This window comes from Petromyzon marinus, chromosome 4 (assembly GCF_048934315.1).
Source record: "Petromyzon marinus isolate PM22_M1 ecotype Great Lakes invasive population chromosome 4, UKy_Petmar_22M1.pri1.0, whole genome shotgun sequence".
In the NCBI taxonomy this organism is placed as follows: Eukaryota; Metazoa; Chordata; class Hyperoartia; order Petromyzontiformes; family Petromyzontidae; genus Petromyzon; species Petromyzon marinus.
This window is the reverse complement of record NC_133670.1, coordinates 3,741,627-3,763,048: the sequence shown is the minus strand read 5'-3', so window position 1 is coordinate 3,763,048 and position 21,422 is coordinate 3,741,627. Positions and strand designations below refer to the sequence as shown.

The 21,422-nt window shown below is 45.9% G+C and overlaps 1 protein-coding gene across 1 annotated transcript; it reads left to right on the top strand.

Annotated features, from left to right (window-relative positions):
* The first annotated feature begins 17,094 nt into the window (after positions 1–17,094).
* On the top strand, positions 17,095–20,339 carry LOC142906605 (uncharacterized). The gene has a single exon (XM_076054764.1). It carries the CDS (start codon positions 17,103–17,105, stop codon positions 19,215–19,217), a length of 2,115 nt encoding a protein of 704 aa, XP_075910879.1. The 5' UTR covers positions 17,095–17,102; the 3' UTR covers positions 19,218–20,339.
* Positions 20,340–21,422: the final 1,083 nt, after the last annotated feature.

Sequence of the window (21,422 nt, the reverse complement as noted above, 5' to 3'; positions counted from 1 at the left end):
GGTGAAGAAACGGGTGGATTCTTACCTTCCTCACCACGGACAGCTACGTTCAGACGGACGAGTCCATTCATGGTTGGAGCAGAGGAGGAAGGAGGGGAGAAACAGCTGCGAAGCGCTGTTATACTCCATGTTATAAACCATACCATTAACCGTGGTGTGAGAGGTATTAAAAGTCAGTGCCAGCGAAATAGCTGCGGTCTGAAGGTCCCCGTGAAATACAATTAATTAAGAACCGAAATGGTTTAAAACATCTTTCCAATGGTTACTAAGCCAGAATCCATCTTCTCGGTTGAAATAGTCTCTGTGTTTTTATATGTGGATGGCCTCATGAACGAATCTCTCATAGTAGCCGGTTGGTTTGCACATCGCTTTACTGTATGACAGTTGAGTTGTTGCAGCCCCCTTTGGCGTCCATGAACGAGGTGCCTCTGTGGATGTGTAGGCTTTGACTTTAACATCTATTTCTGTAACCAGTCACAAGCTAATCCCTTAGCTATTTCAATGCTAAATTACTAGTTGCCTCTGTGGATGTGTAGGTTTTGACTTTAACATAGCTATTTCCGTGACCAGTCACAAGCTAATCCCTCAGCTATTTGATATGTAAACCCCTTTGTCAAGGTGCCTCACTTCTCCCAACCAGCTTAATAGTCGCTACGAATTTTAACAGCGTTCATTGAAGCTCTGTGGATGTGTAGGCCTTTACTTTAACATCTATTTCTGTGACCAGTCACAAGCTAATCCCTCAGCTATTTGCACAAGCTAATCCCTTAGCTATTTCAATGCTAAATTACTAGTTGCCTCTTGGATGTGTAGGTTTTGACTTTAACATAGCCATTCCTGTGACCAGTCCCAAGCTAATCCCGTAGCTATTTCAATGCTAAATTACTAGTTTCCTCTGTGGATGTGTAGGTTTTGACTTTAACATAGCCATTTCCGTGACCAGTCACAAGCTAATCCCTCAGCTATTGATATGTAAACCCCTTTGTCAAGGTACCTCACTTCTCCCAACCAGCTTAAAAGTCGCTACGAATCTTAACATCGTTCATTGAAGCTCTGTCGTCCCGACAGTTCTGTACCTTTCACCTGAAGACGGCCGCTTGCATTGTGGCCGAAACGTCGTGAGAATTTTATTGTGTTATTTCATTATTTTATTCTCATTCTACGTGACTTTACCGAAAGAACCAAGAACATAGTATATGAATTAGATCATTTATTTATTTTGCTAACTTTACAATTAATCGTACATTTTAATTGTACTAGTTTAATGTCTTAAGGTTTAGTTTCCAATTCTCTAGGACAAAACAAGTTATTTTGTCAAAAAGAATGACGTTAATTTGCGCATACATTGAAAGTGCAATTTTAAATGAACCGTGTCAGTCTTCAAATACTGTTCTGGTTATTCCCACCTTGTTGGTGTCCCTATTGTCTCCTGCACCCACTAACAACGGAGTTATTGTTGGGGTGGAGAGAATCACAGCCAGCAGCCAGCCAGGAAACTCGAGACATAGAATATGTTAATAGCAGCGTGACTTACACTGCTACAGCAGCGATGTTGTCATGTAACTATTTACATTCTCTGTGTCGCAAACATTAAATGGCAACAAATTTTTTCCGTGGTACGCTGTCCCCACGATTTGAGGACCAATTCTTTAGCGAAGGATTTACTACCAATTGAAGGATGATACAAGTGAAATGTGAAGTGGTAAGATTGATCTTAGACAATTGCAAGCCAATCCCAGATTCTGAGTGCGGAGTGACTCGGCAGGGCCGACGGCGTGAGCCTGGCACCTTCGGTGTTGTCACGGACACGGAGCAATGAGGCCGCGTTACCGGTTGTCTTAGTTTTGGGGAATTCTGTCTCCAGAACTCTGATCCACAGTAACGATGAAACAAACACAATGTAGAAAAAAGAACAGTTGCAACTGTTGCAGGAAATTGAAAGGCATTTTATTACAAAAAACAAACATCATTTACCATTCACACAAACACTATAGTATTATAGTAGTTCGAAAATTAGACTGTGCAAAATAGTCATGTGTAATGATGAAAAATAATTGAAGATAACATTTGTCATTATCTTTTTGCAATATATGAACGTGTAATGGCAAATTAAAACGAAGCGATACGATTTCACAATCCTTTACAGCGATACACTTAATCCAATGAAGTTGAATGTGAACGCTGAAACACGTAAATATTACTGAACATAGCGTGGATAGAAGAAACTGATTTATCTAAATATCCATACAATTGAAACATCAATAAAGCAGGCTGCTGGAATGGATGCTCCAGGCGCCACTCTACGCGTGAGTGGTGCCAGTGGACTGAGAGGCCGTGCCAGGAGTCGCTGTCGCTGGCTGCTCAATGACCACCACCCTCTCGGCCGCTGCAGGGAGGGCGCGGCGCTGAGCCTTGAACTTCAGCTTCCCGTCTTCAGTCAAGCAGCAGCTCACGCTCTGCGGGTCCACGTCCCTGGGCAGCTGCGTCTCCCTGTGGAACTCCTGGCAGCTGTGGCTGTAGCTGCCGCTGATGACTTCTCCGCTCTTCACCTCGCGCCGTCCGGCCACCACCAGCTTGTCTCCAGACACCTTCACGGCCAGGTCCTGTGGGGAGAAGTCCTGCACGTCCAGAGACGCGACAAACCCGCCTCCCTGCTCCTGTGGATCTTCAATCTGGAACCCACTGCTCACGGCCGGCTGCTGCAGCAGTGCGTCTCCGAGGCTGCCCGGAGCCCGCGTGTGGCTGATGAGCTTATCGACTCCACGGAAGATTCTCTCCATCCTCTCGATCTCGCTCCTCATGTCTCGCTGCAGCTGCTGGAAGAGACTTTCACCGTGGGGGTTCCAGACCGGCCAGCCTGGCCAGACGCTCCTCTCCATCACGTGCATCGCAGGGAAGTAAACACTCAGGGCCATGCTTGTTGATGTGCTTCACAGTGAGGCTCGCTTCAGCTGTGAGCGCTGTTCCCTCCTCTGCCGATGTTCTGCCAGTGCAGCTACAGGAGCTGCTTTTATAGCCCTGGCAGTGGCTACGAGCAGATGCCAGGGGGAGCCAGAAGCTTGACAGCGATACACTTAATCCAATGAAGTTGAATGTGAACGCTGAAACACGTAAATATTACTGAACATAGCGTGGATAGAAGAAACCGCTCTTTGGTTTTGTCGGTAAAGTCACGTAGAAATAATAAATAATAAAATACAATTACAGAATAGCATACGACGTTTCGATTGCAACGCAAGCAATCATCATCAGGTATAGAATAGCTAAATTTAAGAGAGAGAGGAAACACAGAGGGATGAAGAAGCACGTCAAATTGAACAAGATTTAGTAAAGTTTGGAAACAATATAATGCAGCACAGAGGGTGTGAATGGTAATGATGTTTGTTTTTTGTAATAAAATGCCTTTCATTTTCCTGCAAGAGTTGCAACTGTTCTTTTTTTCTACATTGTGTTTGTTTCATCGTTACTGTGGACCAGAGTTCTGGACACAGAATTCCCCAAAACTAAGACAACCGGTAACGCGGCCTCATTGCTCCCTGACCATGACAACTCCCAAGGTGCCAGGCTCACGCCGTCGGCCCTGCCGAGTCACTCCGCACTCAGAATCTGGGATTGGCTTGCAATGATCTAAGATCAATCTTACCACTTCACATTTCACTTGTATCATCCTTCAATTGGTAGTAAATCCTTCGCTAAGGAATTGGTCCTCAAATCGTGGGGACAAGCGTACCACGGAAAGATTAGTTGCCATTTAATGTTTGCGACACAGAGAATGTAAATAGTTACATGACCACCTCGCTGCTGTAGCAGTGTAAGTCATGCTGCTATTAATATATTCTATGTCTCGAGTTTCCTGGCTGGCTGCTGGCTGTGCTTCTCTCCATCCCAACAATAACTCCGTTGTTAGTGGGTGCAGGAGACAATAGGGACACCAACAAGGTGGGAATAACCAGAACAGTATTTGAAGACTGACACGGTTCATTTAAAATTGCACTTTCAATGTATGCGCCAATTAAAGTCATTCTTTTTGACAAAATAACTTGTTTTATCCTAGAGAATTAGAAACTAAACCTGAAGACATTAAACTAGTACAATTAAAATGTACGATTAATTGTAAAGTTAGCAAAATAAATAAATGATCTAATTCATATACTATATTCTTGGTTCTTGCGGTAAAGTCACGTAGAAGGGAAACAATAAAATAATAAAGATAATCCCTCAGCTATTTGCACAAACCAATCCCTTAGCTATTTCAATGCTAAATTACTAGTTGCCTCTGTGGATGTGTAGGTTTTGACTTTAACATAGCCATTCCTGTGACCAGTCACAAGCTAATCCCTTAGCTATTTCAATGCTAAATTACTAGTTGCCTCTGTGGATGTGTAGGTTTTGACTTTAACATAGCCAATTCCGTGACCAGTCACAAGCTAATCCCTCAGCTATTGATATGTAAACCCCTTTGTCAAGGTGCTTCACTTATCCCAACCAGCTTAAAAGTCTCTACGAATCTTAACATCGTTAATTGAAGCTCTGTCGTCCCGACAGTTACCTTTCACCTAAAGACGGCCGCTTGCGTTGTGGCCAAAACGTCGTGAGAATTTTATCGTGTCATTTTATTATTTTATTCTCATTCTACGTGACTTTACCGAAAGAACCAAAGAAAATAAAATAATAAAGATATAAAACAATAAAATTATCCAAATCAAAATTCATATACTGTTGATTTATTCACTCCATATCCGCAGTGGACACTGCCGGTTGTGTTCCTTCCTTAGCTCCCATTCCCACGTTAGTCTCGACCACCGGCCGTCATCACTTCAAGTTGTGTGTCCTGCCTCACCCCACCTTTCTAAACTAAAATTACGTCCTTAATTTGCATATGAAGTCCAATTGACGTGTCCGTCTTCCAGTATCAGTGTTGTTCTTAGGATGCGCATCATCTCTACGCTTCCTTGTGCATTTCTAAACATTGGTTATATTTTCTGTTTGTGATGCATCTGTTTGAAAAAAACGTTCTGCTTAAGGCATATGGCTCAGTTACGTTTCATTATTAAGTTAAGATAATAATAAGCACTTTGCTCTGCCCTGATACGCCTCTCTTAATCATTTGCATCCCTCTTCCCCTTCAACAACCGCCCTACGTGTAGATGCACTTCTGTGTTTTCAAGGCTGTGTCCCTGTTCTTTTTGCGTTCAGTTTGTCATTCCCCCGCACCTCCATTAAAGCATGGTTGGCAGCGTACGGTGCGAAAGAAGTTCACCATGCAAACATACGCTGCGTTGAAAAATGATTCTACTGATAGCAGACCAAACCTGGACAGATTTCTCAATACGAGTGCAATATCGAGGGCACAGAACAATACGACCTGAACACAGATGCTATTTCTCGGACGGTTGGCAACTCTAGCCATGCCCATACAAACATACACAACATCTTGACCATGAATCGCCTATGCGGCAGATTAAATGTCAAGCATTTTACATTGAATTCCGATCTACTTTTGTTCGTTTTGATTGATTTTGGAGCAGTTTCAAGTAAGTATTTTTTATACAATTATTGTATTGTCATTTACTGTATAATTATGATAATAGACCAAGCACTGAGACATTGCCCAGGGTTGGTCTACAATCGAAAAGGTGGCAACCCCATAGCACACCCTAACGTGTTCCAGTGTTAACACATCGTATGTTTGTATCTTGAAATTCTTTCGCACCGTACGTAGCCCACCGTGCTAATCGGAGGTATGAGATAAGGACAAGGAACTAAACACAATAAGCAATTACTTAAGAAGAGTTTCAATTGAGTATGGGATGATTGCGAGTGCTGTCAATATGGCGGTGTTGACAACAAGCATCCACTTGAAACGAACGCGCTTCCGAAAATCTGCGATTTTATCATTTCATGCCGATACGTGGAGATGAGCGGGTTCACCGCGGGTCTTAAACAGCCCTTCCCCAGCCAACATGCACTGGGGGAAATTCCATCAATATTCTCATTAATAATCTGCTTTGGAAGACGAAGAAGAAAAAAGCTAATCCTGCAGGCATCGCGGATAATAAGATTAGAATATTACTTCGCCCCACATCACGGCGGATACGCACGAATGTTGAACGTCTTTGGGGCCGTCCATAAATGACGTCACGCACCTGGGGGGGGGGCGATCATACATTTGTGACGATGTGTGACGAGGGGGGGGGGGGTGAGAAATGTGACGTCACATCAAAATGCGCAACTTTAAGTAAATATAGACGACACGTTCTACTTAATTAAATATACTTTTTAATAAATGTTTTCTCCTACAACATCAGAGTGCAGCGCCACATTAAATACGCACTACAATTACAATAGTTTAAAGCGATTTGAAGCATGTTTTATTTGGTGGGAGGGGGGCCAGAGCTTTGTGACGTCATATTTGAGGGGGGGGTCTGACTTTTTGTGACGCCGTGTGACAATGGGGGGGTGGGGTCAAAAATCGTCAGAAGTCGCGTGACGTCATTTATGGACGGCCCCTTTGGCACCGTGCGTCGCCGAATCATTGCTCATCGGAGTGTCAGCTGTATGACAACGCGACGTGGCACGCAGTGCCAACGCACACCTGTCAACCCCTAACCATTGCCTCTCTTATTACAGACCAATTCAGACCTTATTGGTCACCCCGTGCCCCTTACAAATCTCAACGTTCATCCTACAAAGTCCCATCACAAGGGGAGAAACACAAAACATTGTTTTGCCCGTTTTGAAACGGCTCTAGTAAGCCGTATGGACCTGAGAACTCAATCTCCCTGTACACCAATACGGGGTAACCCCGTACGGGTTGACACGGCATGCCAACGTGATACTGGATCGCGCCTTCGGCTCTAAGAGATTCGTTTGTGACTGAACTGGAGATTAATGAATGATAAACCAGCCAGGGCTTCCCTCGCTGTACGCGGGTTCGGTTTGTTGCGCTATTTCACGCTGTGGGGGCCGTCCATAAATGACGTCACGCGATTTTAGACGATTTTTGACCCCCCCTCTCATCGTCACGCGGCGTCACAAAGAGTCAGAGCCCACCCTCAAATATGACGGTACAAAGCTGTGCCCCCCCCCCCAAAATAAAGCATGCTTCATATCGCTTTAAACTATTGTCATCGTGGTGCTTATTTAATGTGGCGCTGCACTCTGATGTTGTAGGAGAAAATATTTATTAAAAAGTCTATTTAATTACGTAGAACGTGTTGTCTATATTTATTTAAAGTTGCGCATTTTGATGTGACGTCACATTTCTCACCCCCCCCCCCCCCCTGATTTATGGACGGCCCCAGTACAATGCGGCTACCTCTGACCCAAAAGTCGCTCTCTGGAGCTGCTGTGCACGTGTGTGGTGGGGGGAGCGGTGGGCTACGTACGGTGCGAAAGAATTTCAAGATACAAACATACGATGTGTTAACACTGGAACACATGAGGGTGTGCTATGGGGTTGCCACCTTTTCGATTGTAGACCAACCCTGGGCAATGTCTCAGTGCTTGGTCTATTATCACAATTATACAGTAAATGGCAATACAATAATTCTATTAAAAATACTTACTTGAAACTGCGCCAAAATAAATCAAAACGAACAAAAGTAGATCGAAATTCAATGTATAATGCTTGACATTTAATCTGCCGCATAGGCGATTCATGGTCAAGATGTTGTGTATGTTTGCATGGGCATAGGTAGAGTTGCCACCCGTCCATGAATTAGCATCTGTGTTCAGTTGGTATTGATCTGTACCCTCGATATTGCACTCGTATTGAGAAATCTGTCCAGGATTGGTCTGCAGTCAGTAGAATCATTTTTCAACGCAGCGTATGTTTGCATGGTGAACTTCTTTCGCACCGTACGCAGCCAACCATGCTTTACTGGAGGTGCGGGGGAATAACAAACTGAACGCAAAAAGAACAGGGACACAGCCTTGAAAACACAGAAGTGCATCTACACGTAGGGCGGTTGTTGAAGGGGAAGACGGATGAAATGATTAAGAGAGGTGTATCAGGGCAGAACAAAGTGCTTATTGTTATCTTAACTTAATAATGAAACGTAACTGAGCCATATGCCTTAAGCAGAACGTTTTTTTTTCAAACAGATGCATCACAAACGGAAAATAGAACCAATGTTTAGAAATGCACAAGGAAGCGTAGAGATGATGCACATCCTAAGAATTACACTGATACTGGAAGACGGACACGTCAATTGGACTTCATATGACTTCATATAATTAAGGACGTAATTTTAGTTTAGAAAGGTGGGGTGAGGCAGGACACACAACTTGAAGTGATGACGGCCGGTGGTCGAGACTAACGTGGGAATGGGAGCTAAGGAAGGAACACAACCGGCAGTGTCCACTGCGGAGATGGAGTGAATAAATCAACAGTATATGAATTTTGATTTGGGGAATTTTATTGTTTTATATCTTTATTATTTTATTTTCTTTGGTTCTTTCGGTAAAGTCACGTAGAATGAGAATAAAATAATAAAAAAACACAATAAAATTCTCACGACGTTTTGGCCACAACGCAAGCGGCCGTCTTTAGGTGAAAGGTACAGTACTGTCGGGACGACAGAGCTTCAATTAACGATGTTAAGATTCGTAGCGACTTTTAAGCTGGTTGGGAGAAGTAAGGCACCTTGACAAAGGGGTTTACATATCAATAGCTGAGGGATTAGCTTGTGACTGGTCACGGAATTGGCTATGTTAAAGTCAAAACCGACACATCCACAGAGGCAACTAGTAATTTAGCATTGAAATAGCTAAGGGATTAGCTTGTGACTGGTCACAGGAATGGCTATGTTAAAGTCAAAACCTACACATCCACAGAGGCAACTAGTAATTTAGCATTGAAATAGCTAAGGGATTAGCTTGTGCAAATAGCTGAGGGATTAGCTTGTGACTGGTCACGGAAATGGCTATGTTAAAGTAAAAACCTACATCTTCTTTGGTTCTTTCGGTAAAGTCACGTAGAATGAGAATAAAATAATAAATTTATAAAATAAAATAACACAATAATATTCTCACGACGTTTCGGCCACAACACAAGCGGCCTTCATCAGGTGAAGGGGGCGAGACTGTCTGGTAGGACAGCGCTGGAGTGAGAGAGCCACGTTCAGATCACGGCTTTTAAGCTGTGTGAGAGGAACAAAGAGCCTTGACGAAGGAATTAGCATAAAATTTAGCATTGAAATGGCTGAATGATTAGCTTGTGACTGGTCACAGAAATAGCTATGTTAAAAGTTAAAGCATACACATCCGCAGAGGCCCCCATTGTTAAAAGGAATTAGCATAGAATTTAGCATTGAAATAGCTAAGTTAAGGCATACACATCCGCAGAGGCACCCCTTGACAATGGGATTAGCATAGAATTTAGCATTGAAATGGCTGAGTGACTCGCTTGTAACTGCTACAGAAATAGTTACGTTGAAGTCAGAGCATACACATTCACCGAGGCACTTAGTACAAATCAAAACAGGAGAATTTAGCATTGAAATAACTAGGCGAATTTAGCATTGAAATAACTGGGTGATTTGCTAGTGACTGGTCACAGAAATATATGTTAAAGTAAGGCCTACACATCCACAGAGCTTCAATGAACGCTGTTAAGATTCGTAGCGACTTTTAAGCTGGTTGGGAGAAGTGAGGAGTGAGGCTCCCTCCTCTGCCGATGTTCTGTCTCAGATGTGAATAATTAGTATTGTATTACAATTCTATAAACAATACAGTGTTGTAGTGCATCACGTGTTGATGTTCCATTGCACAGCCACGTTCCAAATGCTATAATGACGTAAGAGCCGTGGAAACCTCTGACGTCACGGTGACGTCATGGCCCGGTGACGTCACGGCAGAGGTCAGAGTGGAGTCGGCTCCTGGAGAGGAAACCACCTCGCCCCACGCTGCTCCTCCACTTCGAGTTCTTCAGAGACCTTCGCCACCACCACCACCATGGCGATCTTCACGGCTGTCCTCACTGTGGTTCTGCTGCTCACGCAGCCGATGGTGGAGCTCCTCGGAGGATCTCGGCGTGGGGGTTCGGACATTAACGCCTCCAACACCACCACCACCACGATCAACTACTCGGGACTCGTGAAGAACGTCTCTGCATCAGCAGGGGTCGCCACCTGGGGACCGATGTTCAGTAGCCACAGTGAGGACATTGTGGACAGCGTGCTCCCTGCCCTCCTGCAGGCTATGGGTGAGCTGAGCAGCAGCTGCCAGGCCATAGTGGACAGCGCGCTCCCTGCTCTGCTCCACGCTGTAGGTCAGCTGTACAGCGGCTGCAAGGAGGCCATCAGCTCCACCGTGCTGCTGAACACCCTGCACATCGCCGTGCATCTCTGGCGTTTCATACGTCGCCAAGTGAGTGAGCAACATCCATCATCATCACCACCATCAGCCATGGTCAATCCACTAGTGGGTAGAGACCTCCACGAGCCGTCGCCACCTCCCACGATGCCGCTGTGCAGTAATCCACCCAGCACCTGCACGTGGAGCGATTTCATTGCTTCATCTCCCCACTGGGCACCCTCTCGGATGACCCCCTCGCAGCCCGTCGGCATCACTCGCCCCCTTCACACCTCCACCGATCCCCCTCAACTCCACTCACGGTGTCTTCAACAGCCTGGTTGGGCACTGGAACAGTATCCCGGACAGTGCCGGATTAAGCTCGTGCGGGTCCTGTAGCTTATATTATAAAGGTGCCCAGAATAAATAAAAAAACCCAATTATAAAGCACGAAGTTTTTAACTTGCATAGTAAAGTAATTGTAATTTTACTATAGTAATAGAGCAAGTACAGAATCACTGAACGGGGATTTATAGGGTGAGATCATTTAGCGCGGGGCGCTTGAAAGTGCGGGGCCCACAGCTAATGATTATTTTGTTCCGAGGATAATCCGGCACTGATCACGGATTGAGTATGAGGAGCAGTGATGAGATTTAAAGTATTTTTTAACATGTTATTAAAATGTTATGTTTAATAGAAAATATAATGTTGTTTGTCTCTTAGCTGTGATTCGTAAAAACACTGTTGTTACTCAATGGTCTTTCGGTAAAGTCACGTAGAAAAAATAAACAAAATAATAGAATACGACGTTTCGATTGCAACTCAAGCAGTCGTCATCAGGTGAAACTAAATTTGAGAGAGAGAGACCAAACACAGACAGGGAGACACAAAGATCCCCCGTATAGCCTGAACAGACTGTAGGGGCAAGGGCTGTTAGCGAGCACCTGTGAAGGCCGGAACAGTACACGAGGGGGTGGGTGGCCAGCACCACGCCCGACCGCCTTTGTCTCCCTAGTGGCGATGTTTACACACCGCACCAGGTACTCATTTGAGGCTGAGTCGACCTAGGGGAGGCCCGGGACCGGTTCAGATAATCGTCACTGGTGTTGGCCGTGAGCGGGAATCGAACCCGGGTCGCCAGGTTCATAGCGCAGCGTAGCGCTAACAGCTGCACCACCGCTCCCCACACACAGGGAGACACACAAGCAGAGAAGGACGGTGATCAACCAGGCAAAGTATTATTTGTTGTGTTGGCCGACTCAATGAGTTGCATTACATTTCTAAGTTTGCTGAGTTTGATCCTCTTTCTATCAGCTTGTACCCTCTGTAAATTTCACCCCCACTATCTCGCCCGTTACGGCAGCCCCTCCGCTCCCACTCCCCCTCGGAGTAGCCGAGGGATTAGCCGGGGTATGCTTGCTCTGCGATCTTACATTTACTTGCAAATCCCACCACAAACGTATATAGTGTAACCTTTGGTTGCAGTAGCTCTCTCGCTACATTTCTTCCTGTCTCAGCAGTCCGCCTGCTGTATTATTTCACCTGAAGACGATTGCTTGTGTTGTGACCACGTGTATACTGTTTACTACAGTACTATGGTGTTGTGACCACGTGTATACTGTTTAATATAGTACTATAGTGTTGTGACCACGTGTATACTGTTTACTATAGTACTATAGTGTTTTGACCACGTGTATACTGTTTACTATAGTACTATAGTGTTGGGACCACGTGTATACTGTTTACTACAGTACTATAGTGTTGTGACCACGTGTATACTGTTTACTATAGTACTATAGTGTTGGGACCACGTGTATACTGTTTACTACAGTACTATAGTGTTGTGACCACGTGTATACTGTTTACTATAGTACTATAGTGTTGGGACCACGTATATACTGTTTACTACAGTACTATAGTGTTGTGACCACGTGTATACTGTTTACTATAGTACTATAGTGTTGTGACCATGTGTATACTGTTTACTATAGTACTATAGTGTTGTGACCACGTCTATACTGTTTACTACAGTACTATAGTGTTGTGACCACGTGCATACTGTTTACTATAGTACTGTAGTGGTGTGACCACGTGTATACTGTATACTACAGTACTATAGTGTTTTGACCACGTGTATACTGTTTACTATAGTACTATAGTGTTGGGACCACGTGTATACTGTTTACTACAGTACTATAGTGTTGTGACCACGTGTATACTGTTTACTATAGTACTATAGTGTTGTGACCATGTGTATACTGTTTACTATAGTACTATAGTGTTGTGACCACGTCTATACTGTTTACTACAGTACTATAGTGTTGTGATCACGTGCATATTGTTTACTATAGTACTGTAGTGTTGTGACCACGTGTATACTGTATACTAGAGTACTATAGTGTTGTGACCACGTGTATACTGTTTAGTATAGTACTATAGTGTTGGGACCACGTGTATACTGTTTACTACAGTACTATAGTGTTGTGACCACGTGTATACTGTTTCCTATAGTACTATAGTGTTGTGACCATGTGTATACTGTTTACTATAGTACTATAGTGTTGTGACCACGTCTATACTGTTTACTACAGTACTATAGTGTTGTGACCACGTGCATACTGTTTACTATAGTACTGTAGTGTTGTGACCACGTGTATACTGTATACTACAGTACTATAGTGTTGTGACCACGTGTATACTGTTTACTATAGTACTATAGTGTTGGGACCACGTGTATACTGTTTACTACAGTACTATAGTGTTGTGACCACGTGTATACTGTTTACTATAGTACTATAGTGTTGTGACCACGTGTATACTGTTTACTATAGTACTATAGTGTTGTGACCACGTGTATACTGTTTACTATAGTACTATAGTGTTGGGACCACGTGTATACTGTTTACTACAGTACTATAGTGTTGTGACCACGTGTATACTGTTTCCTATAGTACTATAGTGTTGTGACCATGTGTATACTGTTTACTATGGTACTATAGTGTTGTGACCACGTGTATACTGTTTACTACAGTACTATAGTGTTGAGACCAAGTGTATACTGTTTACTATAGTACTGTAGAGTTGTGACCACGTGTATACTGTTTACTATAGTACTATAGTGTTGGGACCACGTGTATACTGTTTACTACAGTACTATAGTGTTGTGACCACGTGTATACTGTTTACTATAGTACTATAGTGTTGGGACCACGTGTATACTGTTAACTACAGTACTATAGTGTTGTGACCACGTGTATACTGTTTACTATAGTACTATAATGTTGTGACCACGTGTATACTGTTTACTACAGTTCTATAGTGGTGTGACCACGTGTGTACTGTTTACTATAGTACTATAGTGTTGTGACCACGTGTACACTGTTTGCTACAGTACTATAGTGTTGTGACCACGTGTGTAATGTTTACCACAGTACTATAGTGTTGTGATCACGTGTGTAATGTTTTCTACAGTACTATAGTGTTGTGACCACGTGTATACTGTTTACTACAGTACTATAGTGTTGTGACCACGTGTATACTGTTTACTATAGTACTATAGTGTGACCATGTGTATACTGTTTACTACAGTACTATAGTGTTGTGACCACGTGTATACTGTTTACTACAGTACTATAGTGTTGTGACAACGTGTATACTGTTTACTACAGTACTATAGTGTTGTGACCATGTGTATACTGTTTACTACAGTACTATAGTGTTGTGACCACGTGTATACTGTTTACTACAGTACTATAGTGTTGTGACCACGTCTATACTGTTTACTACAGTACTATAGTGTTGTGACCACGTGTATACTGTTTACTATAGTACTATAGTGTTGTGACCACGTGTATATTGTTTACTACAGTACTATAGTGTTGTGACCACGTGTATACTGTTTACTATAGTACTATAGTGTTGTGACCACGTGTTTACTGTTTACTATAGTACTATAGTGTTGTGACCACGTGTACACTGTTTACTACAGTACTATAGTGTTGTGACCACGTGTGTAATGTTTACTACATTACTATAGTGTTGGGACCACGTGTATACTGTTTACTACAGTACTATAGTGTTGTGACCACGTGTATACTGTTTCCTATAGTACTATAGTGTTGTGACCATGTGTATACTGTTTACTATAGTACTATAGTGTTGTGACCACGTGTATACTGTTTACTACAGTACTATAGTGTTGTGACCACGTGTATACTGTTTACTATAGCACTATAGTGTTGTGACCATGTGTATACTGTTTACTATAGTACTATAGTGTTGTGACCACGTCTATACTGTTTACTACAGTACTATAGTGTTGTGACCACGTGCATACTGTTTACTGTAGTACTGTAGTGTTGTGACCACGTGTATACTGTATACTACAGTACTATAGTGTTGTGACCACGTGTATACTGTTTACTATAGTAATATAGTGTTGGGACCACGTGTATACTGTTTACTACAGTACTATAGTGTTGTGACCACGTGTATACTGTTTACTATAGTACTATAGTGTTGTGACCATGTGTATACTGTTTACTATAGTACTATAGTGTTGTGACCACGTCTATACTGTTTACTACAGTACTATAGTGTTGTGACCACGTGCATACTGTTTACTATAGTACTGTAGTGTTGTGACCACGTGTATACTGTATACTACAGTACTATAGTGTTGTGACCACGTGTATACTGTTTACTATAGTACTATAGTGTTGGGACCACGTGTATACTGTTTACTACAGTACTATAGTGTTGTGACCACGTGTATACTGTTTCCTATAGTACTATAGTGTTGTGACCATGTGTATACTGTTTACTATAGTACTATAGTGTTGTGACCACGTCTATACTGTTTACTACAGTACTATAGTGTTGTGACCACGTGCATACTGTTTACTATAGTACTGTAGTGTTGTGACCACGTGTATACTGTATACTACAGTACTATAGTCTTGTGACCACGTGTATACTGTTTACTATAGTACTATAGTGTTGTGACCACGTGTATACTGTTTACTATAGTACTATAGTGTTGGGACCACGTGTATACTGTTTACTACAGTACTATAGTGTTGTGACCACGTGTATACTGTTTCCTATAGTACTATAGTGTTGTGACCATGTGTATACTGTTTACTATGGTACTATAGTGTTGTGACCACGTGTATACTGTTTACTACAGTACTATAGTGTTGTGACCAAGTGTATACTGTTTACTATAGTACTGTAGTGTTGTGACCACGTGTATACTGTTTACTATAGTACTATAGTGTTGGGACCACGTGTATACTGTTTACTATAGTACTATAGTGTTGGGACCACGTGTATATTGTTTACTACAGTACTATAGTGTTGTGACCACGTGTATACTGTTTACTATAGTACTATAGTGTTGTGACCACGTCTATACTGTTTACTATAGTACTATAGTGTTGTGACCACGTGTATACTGTTTACTATAGTACTATAATGTTGTGACCACGTGTATACTGTTTACTACAGTACTATAGTGGTGTGACCACGTGTGTACTGTTTACTATAGTACTATAGTGTTGTGACCACGTGTACACTGTTTGCTACAGTACTATAGTGTTGTGACCACGTGTGTAATGTTTACTACAGTACTATAGTCTTGTGATCACGTGTGTAATGTTTACTACAGTACTATAGTGTTGTGACCACGTGTATACTGTTTACTACAGTACTATAGTGTTGTGACCACGTGTGTACTGTTTACTATACTACTATAGTGTGACCACGTGTATACTGTTTACTACAGTACTATAGTGTTGTGACCACGTGTATACTCTTTACTACAGTACTATAGTGTTGTGACCAAGTGTGTACTGTTTACTACAGTACTATAGTGTTGTGACCACGTGTATACTGTTTACTATAGTACTGTAGTGTTGTGACCACGTGTATACTGTATTTGCTATAGTACTATAGTGTTGTGACCACGTGTATACTGTTTACTACAGTACTATAGTGTTGTGACCACGTGTATACTGCGGGATTGTGGGTAATCGTCTCCCATGCTCGGTCTCAGTCGGTGTGCCTCACTCGTATAGTCAACATCCGTGCGAACCTATCTTGTTTACTATAGTACTATAGTGTTGTGACCACGTGTATACTGTTTACTACAGTACTATAGTGTTGTGACTACGTGTATACTGTTTACTACAGTACTGTAGTGTTGTGAATACGTGTGTGTGCGTAAAGCATTTTTTTATTTTGTGTCCATGTGTAGTGACTGTTCTTTAGTAACTGTACTGCAAGTGAAAGTCGTCCTACACAATAACCATCCTCTATCTCGTCTCCCTCACACCAGCCACGATTAAATGTAATTAATAAATTTGATTACTTTATATTAAATAATAAAAATATAAAAAGGTATTTTGTATTAATATTTTTTATATGAATACGGTATTTTTGGTTTGTGGAACGAATCATCTGAGTTTCCATTATTTCTTATGGGGGAAATTCGCTTTGATATACGAGTGCTTTGGATTAAGAGCACGTTTCCAGAAGGAATTATGCTCGCAATCCAAGGTTTCACTTTATTAGTTATTTTTCTATCTACGTGATTTTACCGAAAGATACCAAAGAGTATGCTGTTGTTAGTTTAAATGTTTGGTAAGTAAGACTTAGTCTGTGCTGCTCTCCAGTTGCCTGGATGAAAAGTGGCCCAAGTTTTTCCCAATCCTGGCCTCCTGGCTCAAAAACGTAAAAAACAAACTCGCAAGTCTGTCCCCAGGGTCACACCGCACTCACAGACACGGAGCAGGGAGATTCAGCTAATGACGCCGTTGATGTTTTTCGTAACTTTTGCAGAGAGCGATGAGAATGAGGATGAGGACCGGAAGGAGGAAGATTTCCCGGGCGCTGCAGAGAAAGAAAGGTGGAGGTCTCGGCCGAGCACCGAGTCCCTGGGCTCGTATGGCCGCGGCGCGGAGACGAAAGCGGCGGGCGCAGGGGAGGGGAAACAGCCCCGGCACCAAGCAGAGCTGTGCTCCTCACCTAAAGAATCCAGCTCCACTCAGGCCATCGCTCCCACTGGGGCCATCGCCTCCACCTCCACTCGGGCCATTGCCTCCATCTCTACTCGGGCCATCGCCTCCACCGCTGCCATCGCCTCCCCCGCTGCCATCGCCTCCACCTCCACTCAGGCCATCGCCTCCATCTCTACTCAGGCCATCGCCTCCCCCACTGATATCAACTCCACCTCCAATGCTTCCATCGCCTCCACCTCCACTCGGGCCATCGCCTCCACCTCCACTCGGGCCATCGCCTCCACCTCCACTCGGGCCATCGCCTCCACCTCTACTCAGGCCATCGCCTCCACCTCTACTCAGGCCATCGCCTCCACCTCCACTCAGGCCATCGTCTCCATCTCCACTCAGGCCATCGCTCCCACTGGGGCCATCGCCTCCACCTCCACTCGGGCCATTGCCTCCATCTCTACTCAGGCCATCGCCTCCCCCACTGATATCAACTCCACCTCCAATGCTTCCATCGCCTCCACCTCCACTCGGGCCATCGCCTCCACCTCCACTCGGGCCATCGCCTCCACCTCCACTCGGGCCATCGCCTCCACCTCTACTCAGGCCATCGCCTCCACCTCCACTCAGGCCATCGTCTCCATCTCTACTCAGGCCATCGCCTCCCCCACTGATATCAACTCCACCTCCACTGCTTCCATCGCCTCCACCTCCACTCAGGCCATCGCCTCCACCTCCACTCGGGCCATCTTCTCCACCTCCACTCGGGCCATCGCCTCCACCTCTACTCAGGCCATCGCCTCCACCTCCACTCAGGCCATCGCCTCCACCTCTACTCAGGCCATCGCCTCCACCTCCACTCAGGCAATCGCCTCTACCTCCACTCATGCCATCGTCCCCACCTCAACTCAGGCCATCGCCTCCACCTCCACTCAGGCCATCGCCTCCACCTCTACTCAGGCCATCGCCTCCATCTCTACTCAGGCCATCGCCTCCACCTCTACTCATGCCATCGTCTCCACCTCAACTCAGGCCATCGCCTCTACCTCTACTCAGGCCATCGCCTCCACCTCTACTCAGGCCATCGTCTCCACCTCTACTCAGGCAATCGCCTCCACCTCCACTCGGGCCATCGCCTCCACCTCTACTCAGGCCATCGCCTCCATCTCCACTCAGGCAATCGCCTCCACCTCCACTCGGGCCATCGCCTCCACCTCTACTCGGGCCATCGCCTCCACCTCTACTCAGGCCATCGTCTCCACCTCAACTCAGGCCATCGCCTCCCCCACTGATATCAACTCCACCTCCACTGCTTCCATCGCCTCCACCTCCACTCAGGCCATCGCCTCCACCTCCACTCGGGCCATCTTCTCCACCTCCACTCGGGCCATCGCCTCCACCTCTACTCAGGCCATCGTCTCCACCTCTACTCAGGCAATCGCCTCCACCTCCACTCGGGCCATCGCCTCCACCTCTACTCAGGCCATCGCCTCCATCTCCACTCAGGCAATCGCCTCCACCTCCACTCGGGCCATCGCCTCCACCTCTACTCGGGCCATCGCCTCCACCTCTACTCAGGCCATCGTCTCCACCTCAACTCAGGCCATCGCCTCCACCTCTACTCAGGCCATCGCCTCTACCTCTACTCAGGCCATCGCCTCCATCTCTACTCAGGACATCGCCCCCACTGCTGCCATCGCCTACACCTCCAATCGGGCCATCGGCTCCACTGCTGCCATCGCCTCCATCTCTACTCAGGCCATTGCCTCCACCACTGATATCAACTCTACCCCCACTGCTGACATCGACTCCACCTTCACTCCTGCCATTGCCTCAACCTTCACTTCTGCCATCGCCTCCACTGCCACTATCGCCACCACCGCCACTCGCACCATCACCTCCACCCATGAGTAATCAAGCTAACCCCCAGGATTGGGAGCTCCCTGCTTTCCACCTGCCTCCACCTCCACCAGAGCCCTGGGCTCCTCCACCCCACCGTGATACCAGACCGGGCCCGGCACACGAGTCTTTTGCTCCCTGTTCTTCACGGCAGCGTTACCGCAAGTCCCGCAACAGCCGCCTTCCTCCCCGCCTCCGCAAACCTCCTCTCGAATCCTCAACTCCACTGCTGCCATCGCCTCCATCTCTACTCAGGCCATTGTCTCCACCACTGATATCAACTCTACCCCCACTGCTGACATCGACTCCACCTTCACTCCTGCCATTGCCTCAACCTCCACTTCTGCCATCGCTTCCACTGCCACTATCGCCACCACCGCCACTCGCACCATCACCTCCACCCATGAGTAATCAAGCTAAACCCCAGGATTGGGAGCTCCCTGCTTTCCACCTGCCTCCACCTCCACCAGAGCCCTGGGTTCCTCCACGCCACCGTGATACCAGACCGGGCCCGGCACACGAGTCTTTTGCTCCCTATTTTTCACGGCAGCGTTACCGCAAGTCCCGCAACAGCCGCCTTCCTCCCCGCCTCCGCAAACCTCCTCTCGAATCCTCAACTCCATCCGCATTGATTCGTCCCATCCACCCGGACCGAGAGCACCTTCCCCCCGGCCTCGCTCCACCTGCAGGGCAGCGGATCCCCCCCCAGCCCAGGTGCAACGGCCGGGGTCCCGCGTACGGGGTCCCAGGTGCCCCTTCTGCCTGGCACCACTCCCACGAGTCGCGCTTCACGCGGCGTCCCGCCCTCCTCCCCACGCCTCCACCGGATCAGTGGATTCCTCCCCACCTTCGTCCCAGCCGAGCGGCTCCTGCTCCACACTGGGCCACCCGTCCCACTTTTGTTCCGTGCCGCTCCACAGATTTCCACGACAGACATCATCATCCGCCCCTTGTCCAACCCACACCACTGCATCACCATAGCCCGGCGACATTCACGGACTGCTCACACACGTGACTCCTGCTGGTCGGGTGACCGTGATGAACTATATGTGTCGCGTTGATGGCCATGTGATGGACATTGCTTTGAGTGGCAGAGCAGGTGGTTGTCATGATTAATACATTTGTGTTGTTATTGGACACTGCAGTGTGCGTGTGAGTTGCTGTGCGGTGCAACAGAGCACGTATTTGGTGTCGATCTTCGCGTGTGTGTGATTGTGTGGAGCGGTAGTGTCATGGTTAACGCTACACCGCGCTTCGAAACCCAGGTTTGACCCGAGTTAGCTTTCCGCACACGGCCACAGCCGGTGCAAGCAGTTGCGCAACTCGGTTGCACACAACTGAAGTCACTCTACACGTGGAAGTCTCTGCAACCAATTTGCTTGGCGATTGGTGGCCAGAACCACGAGCGATCCACACAGCACAGGGTGCTGGTCAGTCTGACCAACCACCCATTTCACCTGACTTTCCACAAAATCACCATTAATGTTCCTTTCCCAGGCAGTGACACCAACTCTGCCAAAGTGTGTTAGGAACTAATGCTGTGTATGTTCGGCAGAAACTCTGCACGATTCTGCTGATAAGACACTTAATTTCGAAACCATTTGAGAATGTCGTATTTATAATAAACGTGCACCATTTTTTAGCTGCTTGCCGCCCCTGTACATAGTACCTCTGTATTGATTACAAGTCCTGTGTGCTCACCATTGTACCATGGCATGTGCCTAGGTGGCACTACCGGATGGCTCCCATCCATAGCTGCCAGGCCATCGGCCAGCGCGATAAATATTCGACGCCAACCAACAAATATTTATTCCCACGAGGGGTGACGGGAACCGAACCAGGGATGTCCAGAGCAATCAACTCGTTAATGCGGGAGACCTGAATAGTTCCCGGCGCGTGACACAGTAACGCTGTTCGGCTGGCGACAGCACTCTGCTGCCGTATGCAACAACACACTCCACCCCGTTGACAACCTGGGACAGAACCGCGCCAATGCTGGTGTTGGTTGCGTCAGTATCAAGGACACACGGCATGGCAAAGTCAGAGTAGCGGAGGGGAATTGCGAAGCGCAACAAATGCGGCTTCCTCCTCCCCCCAATGAAACCTCTGACCCATAACCGTCAAGGCGTGGAGAGGTTTTGCGAAGGTAGCGAACCCAGTGACAAACCGGCGATAATAAGACGCAAAACCAATAAAACTCTGCACCTGCATCATCAACGT